Source organism: Microplitis mediator, chromosome 7, assembly GCF_029852145.1.
Source record: "Microplitis mediator isolate UGA2020A chromosome 7, iyMicMedi2.1, whole genome shotgun sequence".
Classification (NCBI taxonomy): domain Eukaryota; kingdom Metazoa; phylum Arthropoda; class Insecta; order Hymenoptera; family Braconidae; genus Microplitis; species Microplitis mediator.
The window spans coordinates 23,025,001-23,049,060 of record NC_079975.1 but is presented as its reverse complement, the minus strand read 5'-3'; the positions used below and the strand labels follow the sequence as shown (position 1 = coordinate 23,049,060).

Here is a 24,060-nt window from a genome sequence, read left to right as displayed (position 1 = left end):
ATTTCTACTTTTTGTAAGATCTAACTATTTTTATATGAATAAGTAAATATTTATTTTTTCCAAGGGAAAATTTAACGAAGCTTTAATGTAATTTTTACAGTTAACTTGAATTTTCTACAAATGATAGTAATTTTTTATGTATAATTGTAATTTTTAATTTTAGATAAAATTTTTTAATATCTAATGATAATTATTATAGAATTTAAAATAATATTTTTGTTGATATAATTGTACTTTTTATTTAGTGTGACAAAAGCGTTTTAGTTTTAAATAAAATAAAAATTACAACTTTAAATAAAAATTATTAAAGTTGTGAGCAATTTTTGAATTTTTTAAGTAATTATCTCTACTTGGGATTGTAATTATTATGATAAGTGAAAATTACAATCCAGATAGTAATAATTGAGATAAAAAATAAATTTTCTACTAATCATCGTAATTTTTTTTTATGGTTCCATGACAACTGATCTCAGACAACTGATCCCCGACAAGGGATCGCACGACAATTGATCCCGCAGACAACTGATCCCACAGACTAGATCCAACTGACAACTGGTACAACTGAAAACTGATCTTCTAATTCATCAGTTTCATCAAGATTTTCGTAACTTTCATTATCATCACTTTCAAAACCTTCATCTTCATCATTTTCAACTTAATCTCAATGGGATCAGATGTTGGTGGGATCAATTTGTAGGGATAATTTATCGTGGTATAAAATTGTTGGGATCAGTTGACGGCACACCTTTTTTTATGGGTTGTGATTTTTTATTTGAGATAGCAAATTTTCAATTGTGGTTGTAATTATTATTTAATTTTTCTCCGTGTTGCGGGAAAAATGTTTCGATCTTCAGGTACATAAATAAATCGTTTGAAATATAGAATTTTAAATTTCGCAGATACTTATCACGAATTGAATATAAATATGTGAATAAAAAAATTAATTTATTTTAAAAAATTCGACGGGACAATAGAGCGCACGAAGCGCATCTGCGCTTAAGGCTCGGGGCATACAATAATTAAACGAATAGAATAATAAATTATAAATTTATTTGAATGACTACAAAGACTTTGATGTAAGAAAAATCTTGAAAGTTTATGTAATTATTGCATTAGCAATTCTTTTGTCATTGATATCACTCAGGAAGTTTGTAACGTTTAAGAAGTTGGATAAATAAACACGATAAATACATAAAACAACAACCGCAATTATATTAAAGAAAAAGTAGCAAAAAACAAAACAAATATTTATTGATGATATATACAAAGAGATAAATTCTTAACGTTATTTAAGCTTCAATATCAATTTATATTTGACTGTCAATTTTCAGTAAACAAAATAAATCGCATTGCTATGAAATAAAAAAGTGCATTAGTTTTATACTTTTATGTTCAATATTCATGTCTGTCTAAATATATACCGAGTATATATATATATCGAAAGTACGGAGTGAAACCGAGAGTGAAAACAATGCCCTCTTTATTTCGCGGTTCATGTTGTTTACCAATAATTTACAGTCACTTACAATTTACCATTTATTGAAAAAATAAAATACTGTAACCGATCCATATCTCATTTATTTATACACAGAAAAAAAAGATTTCTTGACGGAAAATATTTTTATTTGACCCAAAAAAATTTTTACGTGAAAACGAAAATTTTCTTGGGACGAGAAATAATTTTTTGGGGGTGAGAAAAAAATTTCTTGTGCCAAAAAATGTATTTTACGCGGAGAGAAAAAAATAGTTCTGATTCCTATGCTAGGAGGAGAAAATTTCTGAAAAAAGTCTCGACTCCCGGAATTCTACACGGAAAAAAATGATGCTCAAAATTTGAATAGTTTGTAGTTTATTTTTGACTTAAAATTAGTATATTTGTATACTAATATCAAACCAGGATCATTATATATTACAAAATGGCTATTATTTATATTAAAATTTGATACACATAGAAGAGCAAAATTTTTAATTTCGTATATTAAAATTAATATGAAAAAGAATCGATAAATTGCTATCTACAGTTATTTATTATTATTCAAATAAACATAGAAAAATTTAAAAAATTTACCACTTATTCGATTTATGTATATAATAAATTAATTTATAATAACGAATAAATAACATTTTATATTAATTATTAGTCAATGGGATAGAATTTATAAAATAAGAGTTAGAAGTTTTCGGTATTTTTATGAGCAAAGAATCAGTAATCTAGTATACTAATTTTTCATTTTATTATTTACCACTTATTCGATTTATGTATATTGTAAATTAATTTATAATGATGAATAAATGATATTTTAAGCTAATAATTGATCAGTGACATCGAATTTATAAAATAAAAGTTAGTAACTTTTGCAATTTTTCGGCTGGAAAAATCAGTATCTAAGATAGCAATTGTTAATTTGACCAATCATTACTTTTTAATAGATGTATGCCATAAATTAATTAATTTTCACTAATAAGTCACGTATTTATATACCTAAAAGTAATAATATTTAGTTACTTTTTGAAATAATTGATAGTAGTTTTTAGGAATCTACAAAAATTAGTAAACTACTTTGCATTAAGTACATAATAGTACTAATTATTGATAACAGATTCCACTTTTTACTATTATTTATTAATTCGTAATATTCTGTTTTTTTCCGTGTAGCTCCATAAACAATAATTTTTATTTGATGTTGAAAATCGGATTCCGCGCGGCTGCTGTCACATTGGCGCGTTGAGGTTACAGTAAGACACTATCCACGCGGAATCCGATTTTCAACATTAAATAAAATTTATTGTTTATGGAGCTAGAGTTCCAGGAGTCGAGACTTTGTTCAGAAATTTTCTCCTCTTGATAGATCTTTTTTTAGATTTTCGATATCTCTTATAGTTATTGAGTTATTAAGAAAAATCTAAAATTCTTTATTTTGTTTGTGTTTTTTGTTAATAAAAAATTGAAATTTTGATAAAAAAAAAAAAAAATAAAAAATACATCTTGCTCAAAATTTGATTCCGCATCGAACAAGCTATTACTCATATTTTGTCACAATTCTAAAGATTTTTTCCAGCAAATTCACACAGGATTTTAACAAAAATCTTCGTTACTATGTAACATAGTAATGGTTACCATGCTTGCATAGGAATCAGAACTATTTTTTTCTCTCCGTGTAGTCCTGAAAAAAATTCTTGTTTTTATTTCATACAACAAAACATTTTTCTGTGTGATCATACTGTAAAAAATAAGGAGTGAATTCGGAGGGATTACGGATTTCATTTAAATCCGAATTCACTCCGTCATTCGAAGGTCCGAAGTTTCAGAAAAAATCACTTCGCATACGAAGTAAATAGGGGGATCATTTTTCCACCAAAGTGATTTCGCACTGATCTGGATTTTAAATTCGCATACACCCCGATTTGGAGTTTCAATTTAAAATAAATTTCTTCTTCGGAATGAATTTTACTCCAAGGAAAATAAATAAATTCAAAGTCATCCGATCTGCCTTCACTCCAGATTTAATCTGCGTTCACTTCGCAAATTTTTTATAGTGTATGCATACAGAAAAAAAGTATTAATTGATACACGAAATTTTTTCTTACCCTAAGAAAATTTTAGTTTTCAAGTTACAGTGCAAAAAATATCTGGGGGCGCGTAGAAATCGCATTCATTTATTTATTGACTTGAAGATTAAGGAAGCGTGGAATCGCTCTGTTACGGAAGTAAACCTTTAAATTGATTTAGAACTGATATCAAGTATGTAATCTTAGTCTCTAGAACCCACAGTATCGAATACGATTGATTAAAAGTTTTAAAAGTAACATGAATAAAAGTTTTAAACGAATTTAAGCAAGAGGGAGTTTTCAAACAGGCGACCCGAGTATTTTGATCGATACGACCCCAATCAATGTTTGAAAGAGAAAATATTATTGAAAGGACAATTACTGATCTACTGAGTGAAAAATTTGCGGAGTGAACGTGAATTAAATCTCAAGTGAATTCGAAGCGGTTGATTTTTCATTTATTTAAAATTGCCGCGTAATTTATTTTTAATATCGAAACCGCGGATCGAAGTGAATGTGAATTTAAATAAAATCCATATCCGCTCTGATTAACTCCTGAATTTTTACGGTATGTAGAACGTAGTCGATAGTAATTTTCATAGATTATAAAAATATTAAATCTATATTTTCTATTTTTCACCACAGAATTAATTAAAAAGCTTAAAAAAAATACCAAACCTGAGATCAAATATAAATATCAGTTAATTTTTTGCAAATAAATTTTTTAATTAAAATTTTTGAGTTTGTTGATTTAGTTATGAATAAATAGGATTGAAAAATATAAATATTTGTGATTCAAGCGACCCCTTTTCTCTATGATATTTATTATTATTAAAAAAAAAAAAGTAATTAAAATGCTACTTGCACATACTTTTATAAAATCGATATTCAATTAATATTTACAATATTCGAAATAATTTATAAGAGAATTTGTATATAGCTAAATCTATATATAGGGATAAAAATTCTTTGGAAGTATTTGAATACAAATACCGGGCATAGTTTATCTATAAAAATTTTTTAGATTAAGGTAAATTTAATGTAAACTTTTGAATACAAAATCAAGATAATCACTTATATAGACCCGTATGAAAAATCAATATATGGTTAAAATATATAAATAAAAATCATATATGTTTGCAACAAAAAAATATATGATATATTATATTGTATATTATAAAAAATCATATAGAGATTTAGGCCGTATTAATATAAAGTTATATACAGTAGTAAATATATGTATTCCATATATGTAACTTATATGTTTTTTATATTAAGCTATATATACATTTACATTTACCTTATAATATATTGTATTGATATATTTCCTTTTATGTTCAAAAAATATATAATTTTTATATGAAATGAAATATATGGTAGCATATAATTTATATTATATATGGCACCATATATCTTCTTTGTTATATTTAAGCATATATTTTATTCGGTGTATGTATATGTATGTGGGTACATATATTCGCGTCAAATTAACTAATTTTGAAAATTTTAACTGCAATTTAAAGAGTATATTAAAATTTAGATCTGATTTAATTGGAGTTGGTCATACGAATAAGAACGTTTTTTTTTTCATACACAATATAAACATATGTTTTTATATATGATCAGAATATATTTTTCGTATATGATAGAAATATATATTTTCATGTATGATAAAAATATAGTTTTCGTATATAACAAGAATATATATTTTCTTATATGATAAAAATATATTTTTTGTATATGATTGACATATATATTTTATATATGCTAAACATATACGAACTCGTATATGATGAATATTATATTTTTTAATATAAAAAAAAATATGTCAGAAAATATAGTTAAATTGGCCAGATATATTTTCTGATATTTATCATATATTTTCACATATATTTTGACCACCTCAAAATTTGGTAAAATTTTTTTTGTTCGTCTTTTACGAGTCGTATCATCATTTTTGTACAATTTTGAGTCGTAAAATTTTTTTTAATGATTTTTCAGTTGACTCAATCTATTATTGTCCACAAAAAATACATACGCTATCTTTTTCGCTGTATTTGAATTTTACATACATTATTTATCATGAATAATTTTCGTTTTCTCGGCATCGTTAATTACTAATAGTACTGCAAATCTCTTTTCACTCAAATTAGATGTGAACAATTATAGTCATTTTTTTTAAATAAAAGAAAAAAATTTTTTACTTTTTCTGGAAGTGGTTCGTTTTGCCCGGCCGAAAAAAAATTTTTTGCGATAGTAACAAGAAATTTGGATTAATTATCATATTCAAATGCAGAGAAATCCATTATTTCTTCAGCGGTCCCGTTTTACCCGCCCTTTTACTACATTATTATTTTACTTGGATTCTCAAATATATGATCAAAATCTAGTTTAAACCGTTAATACTAAATGGTAATTGCAAAAGTGATTTTTCATTCAAATACAAATACTTTAGAAAATTATTCAAATGCATATATACTGAATTCCTATATAATTACTATTATTATTATTATTATGTAAATTTGTAGAGGAAATGATTACTAACATACAAGTATTTCAAACATTGAATTAAATGTTCATAAAGTATTTAAATATATATTTCATAAAAAAATTGAATTTTGAAAACTTAAAATTTTTTTATTAAAAATTTTAGATTTAATTTAAAAGTTATTGTAAAAAGTTTAAATTCTAGGTAAACTAATACAGATGTGAAAAAAACGTATATAAACAATTTAGTAGCTAATTAAATTCTCAACAAAAAAGTTCTCTTTACATTTTTACGTACATCTAATTATTTTGACGCAGTCATAACTTAAAGATGGAAAATAATTCAAAATAATATTTTTAAATAAAATTTATCTCACTTATTTTCTCTATAACTATAAAACTATCAGAGCTACGTAAATAAACTTAGATACCTTTTTTGTAGCAAATTAAATTTACTACAATTTTTGTTTGAAAATTTTTTTTCTAAAGTCTATAGATTTGTCTCAAATTAGATTTCAGAATAAATTCACTTCTTCTTAGTTTAGTCGTTTCGTATTGACGTTTAGTCAATCAAAATTTTTATCTTAAAACTTTTTTCTTCGAAAATAGAAATAATGAAACCTATATAAATTAACAATAATAAGTATTAAGAATAGTAAAAGTATCAAGTCAAAAATTTTTGCAGTTCTTAAGGAATTACAATTCCAAAAAAAAATATATATATTGTTTTATAAGTACGTATTAGATAATATTTCAATTAATTATAAACAGTACTTATTATTACCCATAAATTTTTTATTATTTTTAATATGTCATCTTATTAAAGTAATTTTTTTTAAGCCACCAAACCCTTAAAATGGTCACAGATGGTACTTTCTACCCTATTTGTATATTTAAATTTATTAATTTACTTTATTATACATTATAAATTTTTTGATAGCATTGTTATATATCATCAATTAATTTAGTGAACCAAATTTCATTTAAATAATTTACAAGCTAAAACAATACAATTTAAATGTTAAATTATAGGTACTTTTTGTACAATTCAATTGCGAAGCGAGACGTATTCTACTAACGCTTACTCCGTCCCAGCTGATACTCACGTAAAAATTATATTTACACTAATTCAAATATAGTGACTAGAACAAAATTTGAATTATTTGTAAGATAATTTATTAAAGAATGAATCGAACATAATTTTAAGTCAATTTTATAATAATTATTGAAATCCAGAACTGCACAATTCATTTCCTGGTTCAAAAAGTAATCAATAGATGGCGTAAATTATTATTATTATTATTATTATTATTATTATTATTATTATTTATTTTAAGGCCATCCCAGGTAGGAAAGAACAACCGGGCAAAGCTTGGACCGAGCCTGAGCCAAGCGTCACCAGCCTTGGATAAGGCCCAAAGCTTGGTTTAAAAATATCCCACCATTGGCCCAAGCTTCGGTTCAGACTTGACCCAGTGATAGGTTTCCAAGGCTTAGTTTAAAAATATCACACCATTGGCCCAAGCCTGGGCCCAGACTTGGTCCAGTGGTCACTATTCAAGGCTCGGCCAATTGTCAGCTTCGGCAATTCTTACCTGAGATAGAGCCGAAACTCCTTGCGGCCTTCCAAACATACAAAGATATACATAAATAAATAAGTATAATATATTATGCTTAAACTATAAAGAATAAACACACTCAATCATCACATACTCAACATATTAACAGTTTTGATTCAAAAAGAAACAATAACACATTCGCCGAAATTCTAGGAATATAGGCTGCGACGTAGAATTTGACGAAATGAAATAAACACATGGAAATATTACTATGACCATAGTAAAATTTCCAATGGTTATAGTGATTTGTGATATAATCTTTGTAAATGTTACTATGGTCATAGTACGCGGAGAGAAATGTCAAGTAAATGTGCCTATGCAGCATAGAAGGGTTATATTACTCTATAGTTTGTGTCATGCTACTCTTATGTGCCTGCTTGTACAAACTACAGAGCAATGTAACCATTGCTATGCTGCATAGGCATATTTACTTGACATTTCTCTCCGTGTAATTTTTGCCGGAGTTTATTTCCATTTCCGACAGGTGGCCAACATGCTCCGGCATCGCTATGACACCATAGCTTTTCAAACACGAATAATTTCTCCGTACATACTGATGGTCATCACAAGTTTTTCTTACATTCTTTTCTAATCATTATTTTAAAAAAAAAGTGACTTAAAATTGTGTTCATTTTATCAATTACTAAATTATCTTTAAAATGGTACGAATTTTAGTCTAGTTGAGAATATTTGCATCAGAATAAATATGATTTTTACATGAATGAATCAGCTGGATCGAGTAAGCGGTAGCAGAACACATCTCACTGCTTCGCAATCGAGGTGTGCAATTGTCAAAAAAATCTGTGACGTCCGTTAATTTGTACAGATGGTAAACACAACTTCAAAAATATACAACCCATTTATTATTTTTTTTTTTACACTTGAATCCTCAAATAAAAAAACCCTTGTCCAAGTCTTTTTTGTTCAATTTTAGTTCATAAAAACTTAAAACTAGCAATTGATGAAAAAAAATTCTGCCATTTTTATTTTATTATTACTATCTCTCATATATAGAAGTGCCATCTATTGATCTCTTAATTACACTTCAAATTTTTTTTTCCATTTTTTTTTTTTTTTTTTTTTTTTTTTTTTTATTTTTTTTATTATCAACGAATATACAGAATTTTTTTCTTTCATTTTAATTACATATTATTATTATTATCACAATTAATATTTTATTTTATTTTTTGAGTGAACAAGTGAGTTATGCATATTTGTATTTCCCAACTTTTTTTTCATATTCTGGTTTTATAAATCGAATTCAATTTAATAAAACAACAGATTCAAATTCTATAAAATAAAAAACACGTTTTATTGAAGCAGCAACAAAAGTTTTTATGTACAGGAGTGCAATAACAATAAACAATAAACAATAAACAATAAACAATTGTATTCAATATCATTAATATACTGATCATTCAAAGTTATACCGCCTACCGGATAGAATAATAATAATAATAATTAATTTATGAAATAAACCCACAAAAATGACATTCTGTACGGGTCCGGAATACCATTAACCCTCTTATAGACTTTAGCAATAAAAGAAACAAAAAAAAAACTAACACCCATCTCCGTGCTTTTATTTGTTTCATTCATATTATTTCCTTTTACACTTAGATTTTTTTTTCCCAGCATGTAGTAAGTACTTTACTTCAGCTATCAGATAAAAGGAAAATGTATAAAATGAAAAAAAAAGTATATGTATATATCCTTTATATTATTAAATTTAATTTATAAAAATCCGCCACCAAAGATTTTAAAAAACGCATTCATATTTTATGAAAATCAAGCGCAATGTAAATAAAAAAAGGCAAAGTAAATTTTTAGTTTCCTTTGAATATATATTCATTTAAGCTTTGAATAACTAACGCGGCATGATGGAAAATAAATTTATGAAAAGAAGAGCTTAACAATGAGGTTATTATTTATATAAATAAAAGTATCATATTCTTTGTTCATATTGATTTTTTATTATAAAATCATTATTTTGCTTTGGAAAATTCTAATAAAAATAAGGGTTTTAAAATAAATATATATATGTATATGTATATGTATTTATATAAAGTATACTTTTACTGTAAAGTATATAACGACTCTGTAAATTTACCAGCGTAATGTATTCAAATCCGTTGGATTTAAAATGAACTCAAAAAAATGAATATTGAATAGTAATATTCTACTAAAACTTTATTACTTAACTTTGTTAATTTTTTATAACATTGATATGGAATTATTCAAATTTACTTTAAACTCGTAGCAGTGAAATTAAAGATAAAATAAAAGCTTCAATTATTGACATTTTTAAATTCAATATTTATTCATTACTTTTTTAATATTTACTGGGAAATTTAATAGGAAATCGTTTACATTATTAATGATTTCCTATGGAGTATTGACGAATTTATGCCGTTAATTTTTACAACATACACAAAAAAAATGGATTTTTTGACCCAAGATTTTTTTTGCATTATAAATTATAAACAAACTTTCTCAGGGCGGGAAAAAATTTTCGCGCCAATAAATTTTCTCTAATCCTAAGAAAATTTTTGTCTTCCATTCATAATGCAAAAGATTTCTTGCGCCAAAAAATACTTCTTTTCTGTGTAGATATGAAATTATTTAAATTCACTGAAAACTTGTGATGATTAAATTAACAATAAAGTAAAAGCTTTAATTATTGACAGTTTGAAATGCAACATTTATTCATTATTTTTTTGATATTCATCGTTTTTTTTCTACTTGACACTTTTGAAATACAATCGATATCAATTATAACCGAATCGTTTACACTGTTAACAATTCCCTATAAAGTATTGACGAATTCATGACGTTAATTTTTAATACCAGTAGCCAGCCGGTCATATACTATAACATTGGCTCAAAATATATATAGATATAATTTAACATGAGGTGACTGGGTACTGGTGCTCTTATCCTATATGAAATTATTTAAATTCACTGAAATCGTAATTAAATAAACGATTAAATGAAAGCTTCAATTATTAACATTTTGAACTGTAATATTTATTCATTATTTTTTTGATATTCATCGTTTTTTTTTCTACTTGACATTTTTGAAATACAATCGATATCAATTATAACCGAATCGTTAACACTGATAATAGTCCAGTCGAGATAAGGAGTTTCGCTGGTCAAAATTCCTGGCCGACTAATTTTTTCACAGAATAATTCAGAATATGCTAACCGAAAAAATCCAACAAAAAAGTTCGTTGCAAATATGTTTTTTTATAACAACCCGAGTCAAAATATTAGACGTAAATTGAACGATCTTAACGTTTTGAACGTAAATTGAACGTTTTGAACATTAAAAACTCAATTTGACAGCTTTCAACTTATTCAAAACATAGATTGGATAATCATAAATCGAAAACGTAACTAAAACCTATTTAGACTTACAATAAGAAAACATAAGCATACCAAAAAATTTTTTTCATCGATTTTGTACTTCTGGATTATAATCACGTCAATTCCCTAAAATTTTATCGTCCGCCTTTCTAGCTCTTAAATAAAAAATTCGTATTTTGAAAAAAAATTTTTTTCAGTTTCATACTTCTATCTTTAACACTATTATATCTTTTTACATATTATGATATCAAGGTTATGAAAATTGTGATTACAAATATTGAAGTAAATTAATTAATGTTGTCATTAAACTAAAATGATAACCCACTCTCTAAACGTGAATTAGTGAAAATAGAGAATATTCACTAATTCCAAGTGCAAACCGAACCACTAATTTCAAAAAGCGGTTTGGTTGGCACTCAGAATTTGTGAATATTCTCTATTTTCACTTATTCATGTTTAGAGAGCATGAAATTAACAATTTTTTACAAACCAAAATACAAAAAAATCGTTCAATTTACTTTCAAACCGTTAAAAACGTTCAATTCGCGTTTAAAACGTTAACAACGTTTAACTTACGTCTAATCTTTCGACTCGGGAAAATGGTCAAAATTCCGGTTTAACGCAAATATCTAACAAACTATAGCACATGGATAAAAAAAACCTGAATAAAACTTAAAGAAAAAAAAATAATGAATGAAATGAGCCCTTATTTAAGTTCCTACGAGCTGTAATTTGTAAATTATTTAAATGTTAATTAATAATTAATAATTTAATACCAATTCGCTATCAAGTATTGATGAATTCATGACGTTAATTTTTGATAGCATGTATATGAAATTATTTAAATTCACCAAAAACGTGATAATTAAATAAACGATTAAATAAAAGCTTCAATTAATGACATTTTGGAATGTAATATTTATTCATTACTTTTTTAATATTTACGCTTTTTTTTTTTTATTCAACACTTCTGAAATATAATCCATAGCAATTAAAATAAAATTGTTTACATCGTTAATGATTTCCTATAAAGTACAGACGAACTCAATCCGATTTCCGAAACATAATTGAAAATAACAAGTTTACAGTAATAATAATATTGTAATTAATACTTCTAACTAAATATACCTCACAATAATGGTGAAATGTAATATTTAAACTATAAATCGATAGAAGTAATTTAAATATAAGTACCGCAGGTAACGGCAAAAAGTTTTGTCGGCAACAGTCTTTTCTTACGATGATAAAATGAAAGCTTTGAGTTTTTCAACATTTGTGATGAATTTGTATCTATATATATATTAAAACCATTACTTTTATTAAAAATATATTTAATATTTATAATAGATAAATTTTTTTCAACGCGTTATCTTATTTGATGCTTCTACCAAAGTAATAACTCGTTTTTTCCATTAATAAATAAAATTTTTTAATAAATATAAAGTATTATATGGTCACGCAAGTGCACCAATTATAGACATGCCACAAAATCTCTAGGGGATTCTTAGTTTTCGTGCTGTTTTTACAGACGTTATGTAATTTAACTTTTTTTCATTATTATTAATTACCTGTACCTTTTTTCCGTAAATCTAATTTGTTAATTATCAAGATCTACGTAGATCATAGCGAAAAAAATTTTAATCATCAAAACGAAGGAACTCGAAATTATTATCCTGTAGTTAGAAGACAATTGAAAATTTTCGGATTTATTTTTGAATAAATGTAGAACATGTAGAAAATAAAAAAAACTACAGGTGCAATTTTTTTAAATATTTTTTTTTTATAATTGATAGCTTTGGAAAAAAACTCAAAAATTATTAGACGTCGGATAACTTTAGTATCATCTCGAAATTTTGCTCGTGAAAAAAAATCTGGGAAACGGTTGACACTGCGGGCCAGCCCCGAAACTTTTCGCTTACGAGCTCAAAAATACTCTAGTACATTTATTTTTTTAAGCTTTCCGAAACATTCGTTACATGAAATTATGAGTTGTTTTGAAAAAATAAAGTATGTTTTTATTTTTGAAATATTTCGGCATCAAAATGTTTTGAACAAATAAACCGATTTGCTGCACGGAAAAAATGATGCTCAAAATTAAAATAGTTTGTATTTATTTTTGACTTAAAATTAGTATATTTGTATACTAATATGAAACCAGGATCAATATATATTACAAAATGGCTATTATTTATATAAAAATTTGATACACATTGAAGAGCGAAATTTGTAATTTCGTATATTAAAATTAATATAAAAAAGAATCGATAAATTGGCATCTACAGTTATTTACTACTATTCAAAGAAACATAGAAAAATTTTAAAAATTTACCACTTATTCGATTTATGAATATAATAAATTAATTTATAACAACGAATAAATAACATTTTATATTAATTATTAGCCAATGAGATAGAATTTATAAAATAAGAGTTAAAAGTTTTCGGTATTTTTATGAGCAAAAAATCAGTATCTAGTATACTAATTTTTCATTTTATTATTTACCACTTATTCGATTTATGTATATTGTAAATTAATTTATAATGATGAATAAATGATATTTTAAGCTAATAATTGATCAGTGATATCGAATTTATAAAATAAAAGTTAGTAACTTTTGCAATTTTTCGGTTGGAAAAATCAGTATCGAAGATAGCAATTCTTAATTCGACCAATCATTACTTTTTAATAGATGTATGCCATAAATTAATTAATTTTCACTAATAAGTCACGTATTTATATACCTAAAAGTAATAATATTTAGTTACTTTTTGAAATAATTGATAGTAGTTTTTAGGAATCTACAAAAATTAGTAAACTACTTTGCATTTAGTACATAATAGTACTAATTATTGATAATAGATTCCACTTTTTACTATTATTTATTAATTTTTAATATTCCGTTTTTTCCGTATGTTAAATGCGGCAGTCGCAGCGTTTTATCGAGATCTCGAGCTCATGTGATTTTGAAATTAATTGTTAGTCATTTCGAAGATTTGACTTCTGATACTTCAAAAATAATAACACTTTTTTTAACACTGGAAAAAATTTTAACGCCGGTTCCGGAAAATTGTATATGTATATTTTTATAAAATTCCGGGTACCCCGTTTTACCCCCACTTTGCTATTTTCGTGTGGATTATGAAGTTTGCGATTAATCGGACAAAATTTAAACTTCTTCTACTAAAATTTAATTACTTAACTTTATTAATTTTTCATAAAAAAATATCTATACAAATTAACAAAAAAAAAAAACCTATAATTTAATAAACGATAATATTTTTAGGATGGAGAATTTTTTTCTTTGCCAAAAACTTCATCATTATCGCAATTACAAAAGGGTCATAAGTTACTCAACGAATTACGTAATAAAGTAATGTCTAAAACAAAAGTAGCCGCAACTCCAGCAATTAAATCAACTGGTGCTAAGCCAAAGGACTTAAAGCAATCAAAGAATTTTCTGGAAACAATCGCCAGTACATTTCAGGAAGTACTGCGATATGAAAACAAAGAGCTTCAGAAGTATACAAAGCATTTTGTACCAATCGATCGATTACAACTTGAAGCCATTAAGAAGATGAGAGTTATACAAAAAAATTTAAAACTTAATAATTCAAAGTCGAATAATAATGAAAGTCATTTTTCAATAGAACATAAAATGACAATTGAAGATTTAGTGCTAGTCGAGCTAGTGCATTGGTTTAAAAATGAGTTTTTCAGCTGGATGAATAGTCCAACCTGTAGATTTTGTTCAAACATATGTAGCTTCCATAGAAATGAATTTCGAAACGATCCTCGAGTTTCGAGAGTTGAAGTACATAAGTAAGTTTTAAATCTACTTAGTAATTTTTATTAAGCTTTTCTTTGATACACTGTAAAATTACGGAGTGAATGCGGATTTTATTCCAACCCGAATTCACTCCCTCACTCGGAGTTCCGGAGTAAAAAAAAATCACTGCATGCGGAGCAAATAGGGATTTTTTTATGGGCGGAGTGATTTCGGAGTGACGCGGATTTTATTTAAATCCGTATTCACTTCGGTCCGGAGTTTTAATACTTGAATAAATTTATATTTAATTGAAACAGCTGTTAATTGTAAACATAATTATTTAAATAAATAATTCATTCAGATATTAATAATTAAACTTAAAATATTATCTTTTTAATTTATAAAATGTTTTAGTAACTCACTCAGGGTGGCCACAAAAAAATGATTTAAAAATTCCCTGATATTTCCCGGTTTTCCAGTAAAGTTTTTCACATTTTTCCCTGATTTAGAAATTCTATTTGTATCATTTAGAAATTCAAAGTTTTTATTATATTTTCATTTTTAATAATTAAATTCGATAATTAAATCATGCGAGAAACAAGAAAAAATGCCATTAAAATAAATGAATATTGCCTACTTTTGATTATTCGATGTTAAAAATGTATAAGTTAAAATATTTAATAAGAAATTTTATGATTTAAATAAATTCAAAATACACTGGTTACAAAAATTAAGGGATATTCAAAAAATTTCAAATTTTTTAGTAATTTTCAACAGTTTGTAACTCGAAGGAAAATGGTCGTACAATAAAAACAAAAAGTCAAACTGTAGCTTTAAGTGTCTAGTTTTCTAATCTGGGTCTTTAAATTTTTTTATTATGCACGGTTCCGGAGCAATAAAAAATCAATCATAATTATCGAAAAAAATTAATTGAAGCTCGAAGACCGTTTTTAAGACGAGCGAAAATTTGTTAAATTTCTTTTTCGATAGTTTTCTTAGGATTACTCCGGAACCGCACATAATAACAAAATTTAAAGACCAGATCAGAAAACTAGACACTTGAAGCTACAATTTGCTTTTTTTGTTTTTGTCGTATGACCATTTTCCTTCAAGTTACAACCTGTTGAAAATCACTTTAAAATTTGAAACTTTTTCAATATCCCTTAATTTTTATAATTAGTGTATAATTTAAAATTTTTTTAATTTTGAACTGTTACAATTTAATTCCCGGATACCTTTCGAAATTCCCTGACATTTCCATGATATTTCCCGGTTGCATTAAATTTCTTGATAATTCCCGATATTCCCGGTTCGTGGCCACCCTGTCACTAAATTATAATTTCATATATATAATACATAGTGAAAATATTAAATTATTGAATAGCTATAGTGACATAGTTTTATGGGAATATTTTATATTTCGGTGCAATATTAAATGTTATCTCGTGGTATGGTTGATGTAAGTCATTCGACAGTTTGTAACTCAGTGGAATTATATTTGTTAAAGTTTTATTATCAGCTGGTTATAATTTTTAAAAATCATTTCGCGTTAATATATGGAAAGGGAGCTCGTAATTATTTCCGTGCTCAATATAAATGTCTAAATATCAAAGACCTAAGCTCACTATGTATTAGTAATTTTTTTTATAATTAATATTTTCCGAAACTTCCCATCGGAGTGAAATTCACTTCGAGGGAATTAAATAAATAAAAAATCATCCACTCCGCATTCACTCCGCAAATTTTTTACAGTGTAATTTATTAAACTATAAATTACCATTTATTTAGATGCGAATCTTGTGAATCTGAAGAAGAGTTTCCAAGATATACGGATCCTAAAATATTATTAACTACTCGAAAAGGGCGATGCGGAGAGTGGGCAAATGCTTTCACATTAATTTCACGTACTTTTGGTTATGACACAAGAATTGTTTATGATCAGACAGACCATGTGTGGTCAGAAGTATGGTCGGTTGCTGAAAACCGTTGGATCCATGTCGACCCATGCGAAGACGTCATCGATCGCCCTTTACTCTATGAAAGAGGTTGGAAGAAAAAATTAACCTACGTCATTGCTTATTCAAAAGATGAAGTACAAGACGTCACTTGGCGCTACACCAGAGATCCGGAGATTTTTAAACGGAGAAATCTCGTCAGTGAAAACAATCTTTTGTCTTTGATTGTGCGGCTAAATGAAGAAAGGTTCAATTTATCTGGCCCGGAATATAGCGATGCTAGAAAAAAGTATGTTATTAAGAGACGATTAATGGAATTAGCTGAATTATTACCGGCTCCGCCGGGTGCATTCAAATTGTCGGATAATAGTGACAATAATGATTACGGCGGAAGAATATCCGGTGATGCGGCTTGGCGTTTAGCACGTGGTGAATTATCGGTAATTAACCTTTTATATCTATTGGTAAATTAATGTCAAATATTTGTTAATAAATAATATCATTCTATTTATAAATTACTGGTGGGTAGACTGAGCATCCGTTGTAAAAATATTTGAGATCATATTTACAAGCTAAAATAAATTTGTACACATGTTAAGTGATTGATTAATATTGATATGGTAATATGATAATATTTGGTAATTAACTACACGCACTGAGAAAAAAAAATACTTTTATCAAGAACATTTACTTGATACAAGAACGTATATTCTTGATAATTTTCAAGAATATATAATTTTGTCTCAAGAATTCGTAAAATTGAAGGAAATAATTTTTATTTAATTCAAGTAAAGCTATTCTTTTGTTTACTCATATTATGATATCAAATTCATATAATAACAAAAATAAATTTGATGCTCTTCTCTTAAGAAATTGATAATTAATAATAATAAAATAAATATTTTGAACGGATTTCTTGAACCAAGAAATTCTTGTTTGGAAAATAGTATTTTTTTTTCTCAGTGCGGAAAGAAAAATATCGCCAGATTAAGTATACGTATCGCTATTCTGGCTATACGCTGTATAGTCATCTTACTTAACGATACGCCGTATAGCCAATTCAGCTATACAGAGTATCCTTACAGTGGATCGTCAAAATGACGATCCGTATCCTTATTTTAGGCATTTTATGAATCGCTGACATGACTATTGCGCAAACTCTGTATTTAGGCATCCGGCAACCGAAAACGATGATACGTATATCCAATTTAGCTATACGGATCCTCACGCTGGCAATACAGATACTTATATCAACGAAACTACACATCGTTACAAAGGCTATTCGTCGTATTGTTAAGGGCATTCTCAGACAGTACCCCCCACTTTTTAAAAATATATAATGACTTTCAACTGTCATAACCATATTTAAATTTTATTAATTAATTAAAAGAACATTAAAACCTTAATTGAAAAAAGGACAACGTAGTCGTAATTTCGTTGAGATATAGAATTTGAAAAAAATTACTTACAATTGATATCAATTGGGAGTTAAACGAAATTTATTGAATAAATTTTAGCCAACAAAATTTAAAAATTCGAATTATAAAATTGACATGACAATTTTACTGAAATTTATTTAAGAAATTTCGTTTAACTCCTAATTGATATCAAGTGTAAATAATTTTCTTTTAAATCTATATATCGACGAAATTACGACTATGTTGTCCTTTTTTCAATTAATGCTTTAATTTTTTTTTAATTAATTGATAAAAATTTGATACGCTCATGACAGTTGAAAGTCATTGAAAATTTTTTAAAAGTGGGGGGCACTGCTTGAGAATGGCCTTAAATTAAATAAACGAATACTTAACCTAACCCAAATACGTATCTTTACTTTAACGATACTATAGATTATTAAATTAATATGAGAGTATTCCTAAATTAGGTATACGAATCGTTATTTTGACGATACGTCATTTGAGGATACATTGGATAGCCATTCTGGCGATATTTTTTTCTCCGTGTAATTATTAGAAATCCATTAAAATCAGATTGAAAATATTATGATAATTATTCACGTTTTTTTTTTAAGTCAGGAAAATTTCAGTAGTCGACTCGCCGTCGTAAGCCTGATCTAGGGGACGTAGGAGAAATTTTTACTGAAATTTCAGTCTCCACTACTGTAAATTTTCATCACTGTCGATTTTTTCTTATTGTTAAAAGGTGGCCACGAACCGGGAATATCGGGAATTATCAGGGAATTTAATGAAACCGGGAAATATCATGGAAATGTCGGAATTTCGAAAATTATCCAGGAATTAAATTGTAACAGTTCAAAATTTAAAAAATTTTAAAGTGATTTTCAACAGATTGTAACTCGAAGGAAAATGGTCATACGACAAAAACAAAAAAGGCAAATTGTAGCTTCAAGTGTCTAGTTTTCTGATCTGGTCTTTAAATTTTTTTATTATGTGCGATTCCGGAGTAATCCTAAGAAAACTATCGAAAAATAAATTTACCAAATTTTTGCTCGTCTTAAAAACGGTCTTCGAGCTTCAATTAATTTTTTTCGATAATTATCATTGATTTTTGATTGCTCCGGAATTGTGCATAATAAAAAAATTTAAAGACCCAGATCAGAAAACTAGACACTTGAAGCTACAATTTGACTTTTTGTTTTTATTGGACGACCATTTTCCTTCGAGTTACAAACTGTTGAAAATTACTAAAAAATTAGAATTTTTTTGAATACCCCTCAATTTTTGTAACCAGTGTATTTTGAATTTATTTAAATCATAAAATTTCTTATTAAATATTTTAACTTATACATTTTTAACATCGAATAATCAAAAGTAGGCAACATTAATTTATTTTATTGGCATTTTTTCTTGTTTTTCTTATGATTTAATTATTAAAAATGAAAATATAATAAATCCTTTGAAAATCTAAATGATACGAATAAAATTTCTAAATCAGGGAAAAATGTGAAAATCTTTACTGGAAAACCGGGAAATATCAGGGAATTTTGAAATCATTTCTTTGTGGCCACCCTGTGTTAGTTTACAATTTAGACAATTTTACGAAGGCTTATAACGGGATTTCTGGTACGAATCTTGAAGGAGTGGTTAAGTAGGGAAAGTTTTTTCGGACTCAGTAACTGCTGATTGGGGGAAGAGGATCAAGGGCAAACTCATGACGGGTGGTCGACTATATTAGAAAATTTAAAAAAGAGATAAATTTACATGGATTTTAAATAGAAAAACTTTATAAATAAATTAAGAGTACGATGAATGCAGTAGAATAATGGGTATTTCAGGCATGGCAATAATGTACCTGATAATTTATTGAGGAAATAATTACCTCAAGATTTCAATATTACTTTTTTTCAAAGAATGGCGGTAATCAAAAGTCGAAATTACGAAACAGATTTCCAATCTTTTGATTTTTTTCCGTTTTATATTTTTTATTTCAATGATTTTAAAATATTTAGCATCAATAAAATTTTTTCTTCCCCATGAAAAGTTTTTATTTTCCTGAAATTATTTTTTTCTGTGCATTAATGCCACAGTTATTTTATCTTTGGATATTTTCTGTCTCATAGAAATCTAGTTTTTGAATATTTAATCATGAGTTTATTTATTTATATTTTTTTTTTAGGAAACACACGAGCCATATCTATGGAAAGTTCCACCAGGATTAAACGTATTTAAATTAAATTATTCAATACTAAAAGATGCTTATGAAGTTTACGATGAATCGGATAAAAGAATCGATGTAAAGGAAGGCTGGAGCGCGGGTGTAAATAAATATGAAGGAGGTATATTTCGCAACACTGAACAAGATTGGAAAATGGTGTATTTAGCAAGATCACCCGGCAATGAAATTGGAAAAGTTACGTGGAGTATAGAGCTACCGGATGAACTTGATATAGAATTGTTTGAGTTACGTGCCACTGTCGCTACCTTTGATAACGCCAATATCCAGTGGACTATTGAGGGCATCAATAATGATAACGTTATCGTGTTGTCCGTAGATGACTGTAAATATTATAAAACAAATCAACTTAAAGCACGTAAAATAAACGTGACTGTGAAATTATTAGGAGGCAGCGGTGACGTTTCATGGCAACATGCGCAACTTTTCCGACAGAGTTTAAATAACACGGAAAATTATTCTATGCAAATATGCATAACATTCAAACAGATGACGTAAAATTATAATATTTTTATAAAGTTTTCTAGGTAAATAAAAAAAAATACGAGGTATAGTCGAATTCCATTAACTCGGACGAGTTGGTCTGCGGAGCGGAAATTTTCTGGAAATCCCGACTTATCGAATGCCCCTACCCCTTTAAAGAGTGAACTACAGCGCATGTTCTCATATATATATATATTAGGGTGGTCGTTAAAAATCAAATTTTCTCAGACGCCCCATAAAAAGCTTTTTAGTGAAAAAATTTATAGATCAAATTGAACAGAATATAGTATAGTGCCAGATAGCTCAACTGGTAGAGCACTCGGCGCGATACCGAATTGGTCTGGGTTCGATTCCCAGTTCAGGCTGTCTATGTTTTTCTCAATTTATCTATAAATTGTCTTATTGAGAAGGTTTGCATGTTTAGGTTTCCACTATATTTAAATGGGGAATTTTGTTTTTTTTTTTTTTAGTTAAAAGAACACGTGCCGCAGGTCGATCAAAGTTCACTTTTCGATACAATCGCGGTTTTTTTTAAATATCTCATTAAATATGCAGATTAAAGGAAAAAATCATAGGAACAATTTTGTAGGAAATTAAATTCTTGACAAAAAAGGTTATGTTCATTTTTTTTATAAAATGTGTATTTATGAAGATATTTTAAAAAAACTTTTTTTAGATCTGATGAATTAAGCATTTCAAGGATTACAAATGTTTTTTTTCAATATCTTATGAAATATGCAGACTAAAGGAAAAAATCATAGGAAAAATTTTGTAGAAAATTAAATTCTTGACAAAAAAGGTCATGTTCATTTTTTTTATAAAATGTGTATTTATGAAGATATTTTAAAAAAACTTTTTTCGATCTTATCAATTGAGCATTTTACGGATTACGACTGTTAAAAATGACATTTTTTTTTCAAATATAGACAACTTCGTAACTCGTAACATATCAATCATTAATGCTTGTTGTAGTTTCTATATACTTAGAAAAATGTTATTTTCAAAATTGGTAATCCTTAAAACGCTCAATTCACCAGATCTAAAAAAAGTTTTTTTAAAATATCTTCATAAATATACATTTTATAAAAAAAATGAATAAGACCTTTTTTGTCAAGAATTTAATTTCCTACAAAATTGTTCCTATGATTTTTTCCTTTAATCTGCATTTTTAATGAGATATTTAAATAAAACCGCGATTGTATCGAAAAATGAACTTTTTACTTAAAAAGAAAAACCAAATTACCCAGGTATTTTTTCACTTAAAAGAAGCTTTTTATGGGGCGTCTGAGAAAATTTAATTTTTAATGACCACCCTAATATATTCGTTACAAAATATATACAGACATACCAATGTATCGCATTGGGTGGGAGACAACGTAGCTCGTAGTGGGGGTCAAGATTGGGGAGAAGTTTCGCATTAATGGAATCCGACTTTAATATATGACAAATTATTGATATTTTATGATTTTTCTAATTAACCTCGACGTTACTAACAGTTAATAAATTTTTTTATAGTATTACATTATTTTTTCTAGGTACAGATTTAAAACTTTGTATTTTATTGTTTACTTTGTATTAACTAATAGCCTTCCCTGTCCGAAAGTTCCCATAGAATTCACTGAAATGAGTCAGAAACCGCATAGAAACCAATGAACTTGTATTGCTTCCTATACGCTTTTTGAACCTTTTGAGTGAATTCTATGGGAACTTTGGGAAAAGGGTTTTTGGTCTAGAACCGAGTCCTGGACTCGAATACTAGACCTTTCTCTTTGCAGTTAAAGCCTTTCAATGCTTTAACCTACGCGGCAATGGCGGACCTTCTTCATTATTTTTTTTTTAGTAATATGTTTGTTTTTTGTAAAATGTAAATAAATTTAATAATAGTGTATATAGAATAAAGTGCGCTGTCTTTTCTACCATAATGTTGTCATAGAAAAATATTTAGCATAAGCTCAGTATTGGCGTTTCCTAGGATCAAAGATCCTTTTGCTTTTGAGGCCGAACCAACAGTCACTGCGAGTCCGAACCCAGTGAATCCTTAGAATTCGGATTCTCTTGTGCCAACTTGGTGAGGATTCTCCCATAGTACCAATTTCATGTATAAGTCGACATACCACTTGGCCAAAAGAGGACTTGGTTTCTTCCCCTGCCTTCTTAAGAAGACGCTCGGTAATGAATTTTATGAAATATATGTATTTTTTTCTCAGTGTAAAAGTAAATTTGTTTATTCTTTTTATTAAAAATTTAAAAAATAATGGCCGCCAGTAATAAGTACATTAAATTTTACCAACATCTAGTATTGAAAGGCTGATTTACTGTCATCCCAACAAGAGGTTAGACTTCGGGTGTCGTCGGTTTTCACTCCTACTCTGTGTGTTTTATGTACTAAAGATTCTCCTACTTTTCTGTGCGCATGCGCAGTTCACAAATGTTCAGTAGTGGAGGTACTTTCCGAGGTCTATTCTCTTACTGGGACTAGAAAAAAAACTTAACCTATTTTTAAACAAAGTAACTTATAGATGAGTCCGTAAGGAATGATCTTTCCTGCTGCCATTTTTCTACAATTAAGTCATTACTGCGCATGCGCGTTAGTGAAAATTCATGGACTTCATCACTGCCAAGTAGTGGGAGAAAGGCCCATTTATAAAATCATTATTATTTATAAATTTAAAATAATAAATATTTTAATTTAATGTGTAATTTATTTATTGTCAGTAGATTAATAGCGCATGCGCATTGAAAATGTCAATAATTAGTGTTTTTGAATGATCCGCAATCCGTATTACCTCAGTAATTATTCTTCAATTTAATAAATTGATAATAAAAAAAAATTCATTCTGTGAGTAAAAATGATACTCAAATTAACCGACGTCTAATAATTTTTGGATTTAAAAAAAAAAAGACAAATAATAAAAAAAAAAAAAATTCAAAAATTACACCAACTTTTTAAATTTTCTGCATATGCATATGCATATTTTTTTTTTTTTTTTTTAATTAAATTGTTGAAAAAAAATCCAAAATTTTTATGATCCTGAAGTTAGCAAAAAAAATGAAAACTAAAAAAATGCACATGTAGAAAATTTAAAAAACTATAGGTGCAATTTTTTCAAATATTTTTTTTTCTGTAATTTATTGTTTAAAAAAAATCCAAAAATTATTAGACCTCGGCTAACTTCA

General features: G+C 27.2%; 1 protein-coding gene across 2 annotated transcripts in view; it reads left to right on the top strand.

The window, feature by feature from the left end:
- The window catches only part of LOC130672512 (peptide-N(4)-(N-acetyl-beta-glucosaminyl)asparagine amidase), a 38,409-nt gene extending 17,050 nt beyond the window's left edge, over positions 1–21,359 (top strand). For both annotated transcript variants that reach the window (XM_057477154.1, XM_057477153.1), the window contains 3 exons: positions 14,309–14,844; positions 16,580–17,186; positions 20,344–21,359. In XM_057477154.1, coding sequence (XP_057333137.1) covers positions 14,309–14,844; positions 16,580–17,186; positions 20,344–20,898 — 1,698 coding nt within the window. In that variant the 3' untranslated portion in view covers positions 20,899–21,359. The remainder of the gene's footprint in view (positions 1–14,308; positions 14,845–16,579; positions 17,187–20,343) is intronic.
- Positions 21,360–24,060: the final 2,701 nt, after the last annotated feature.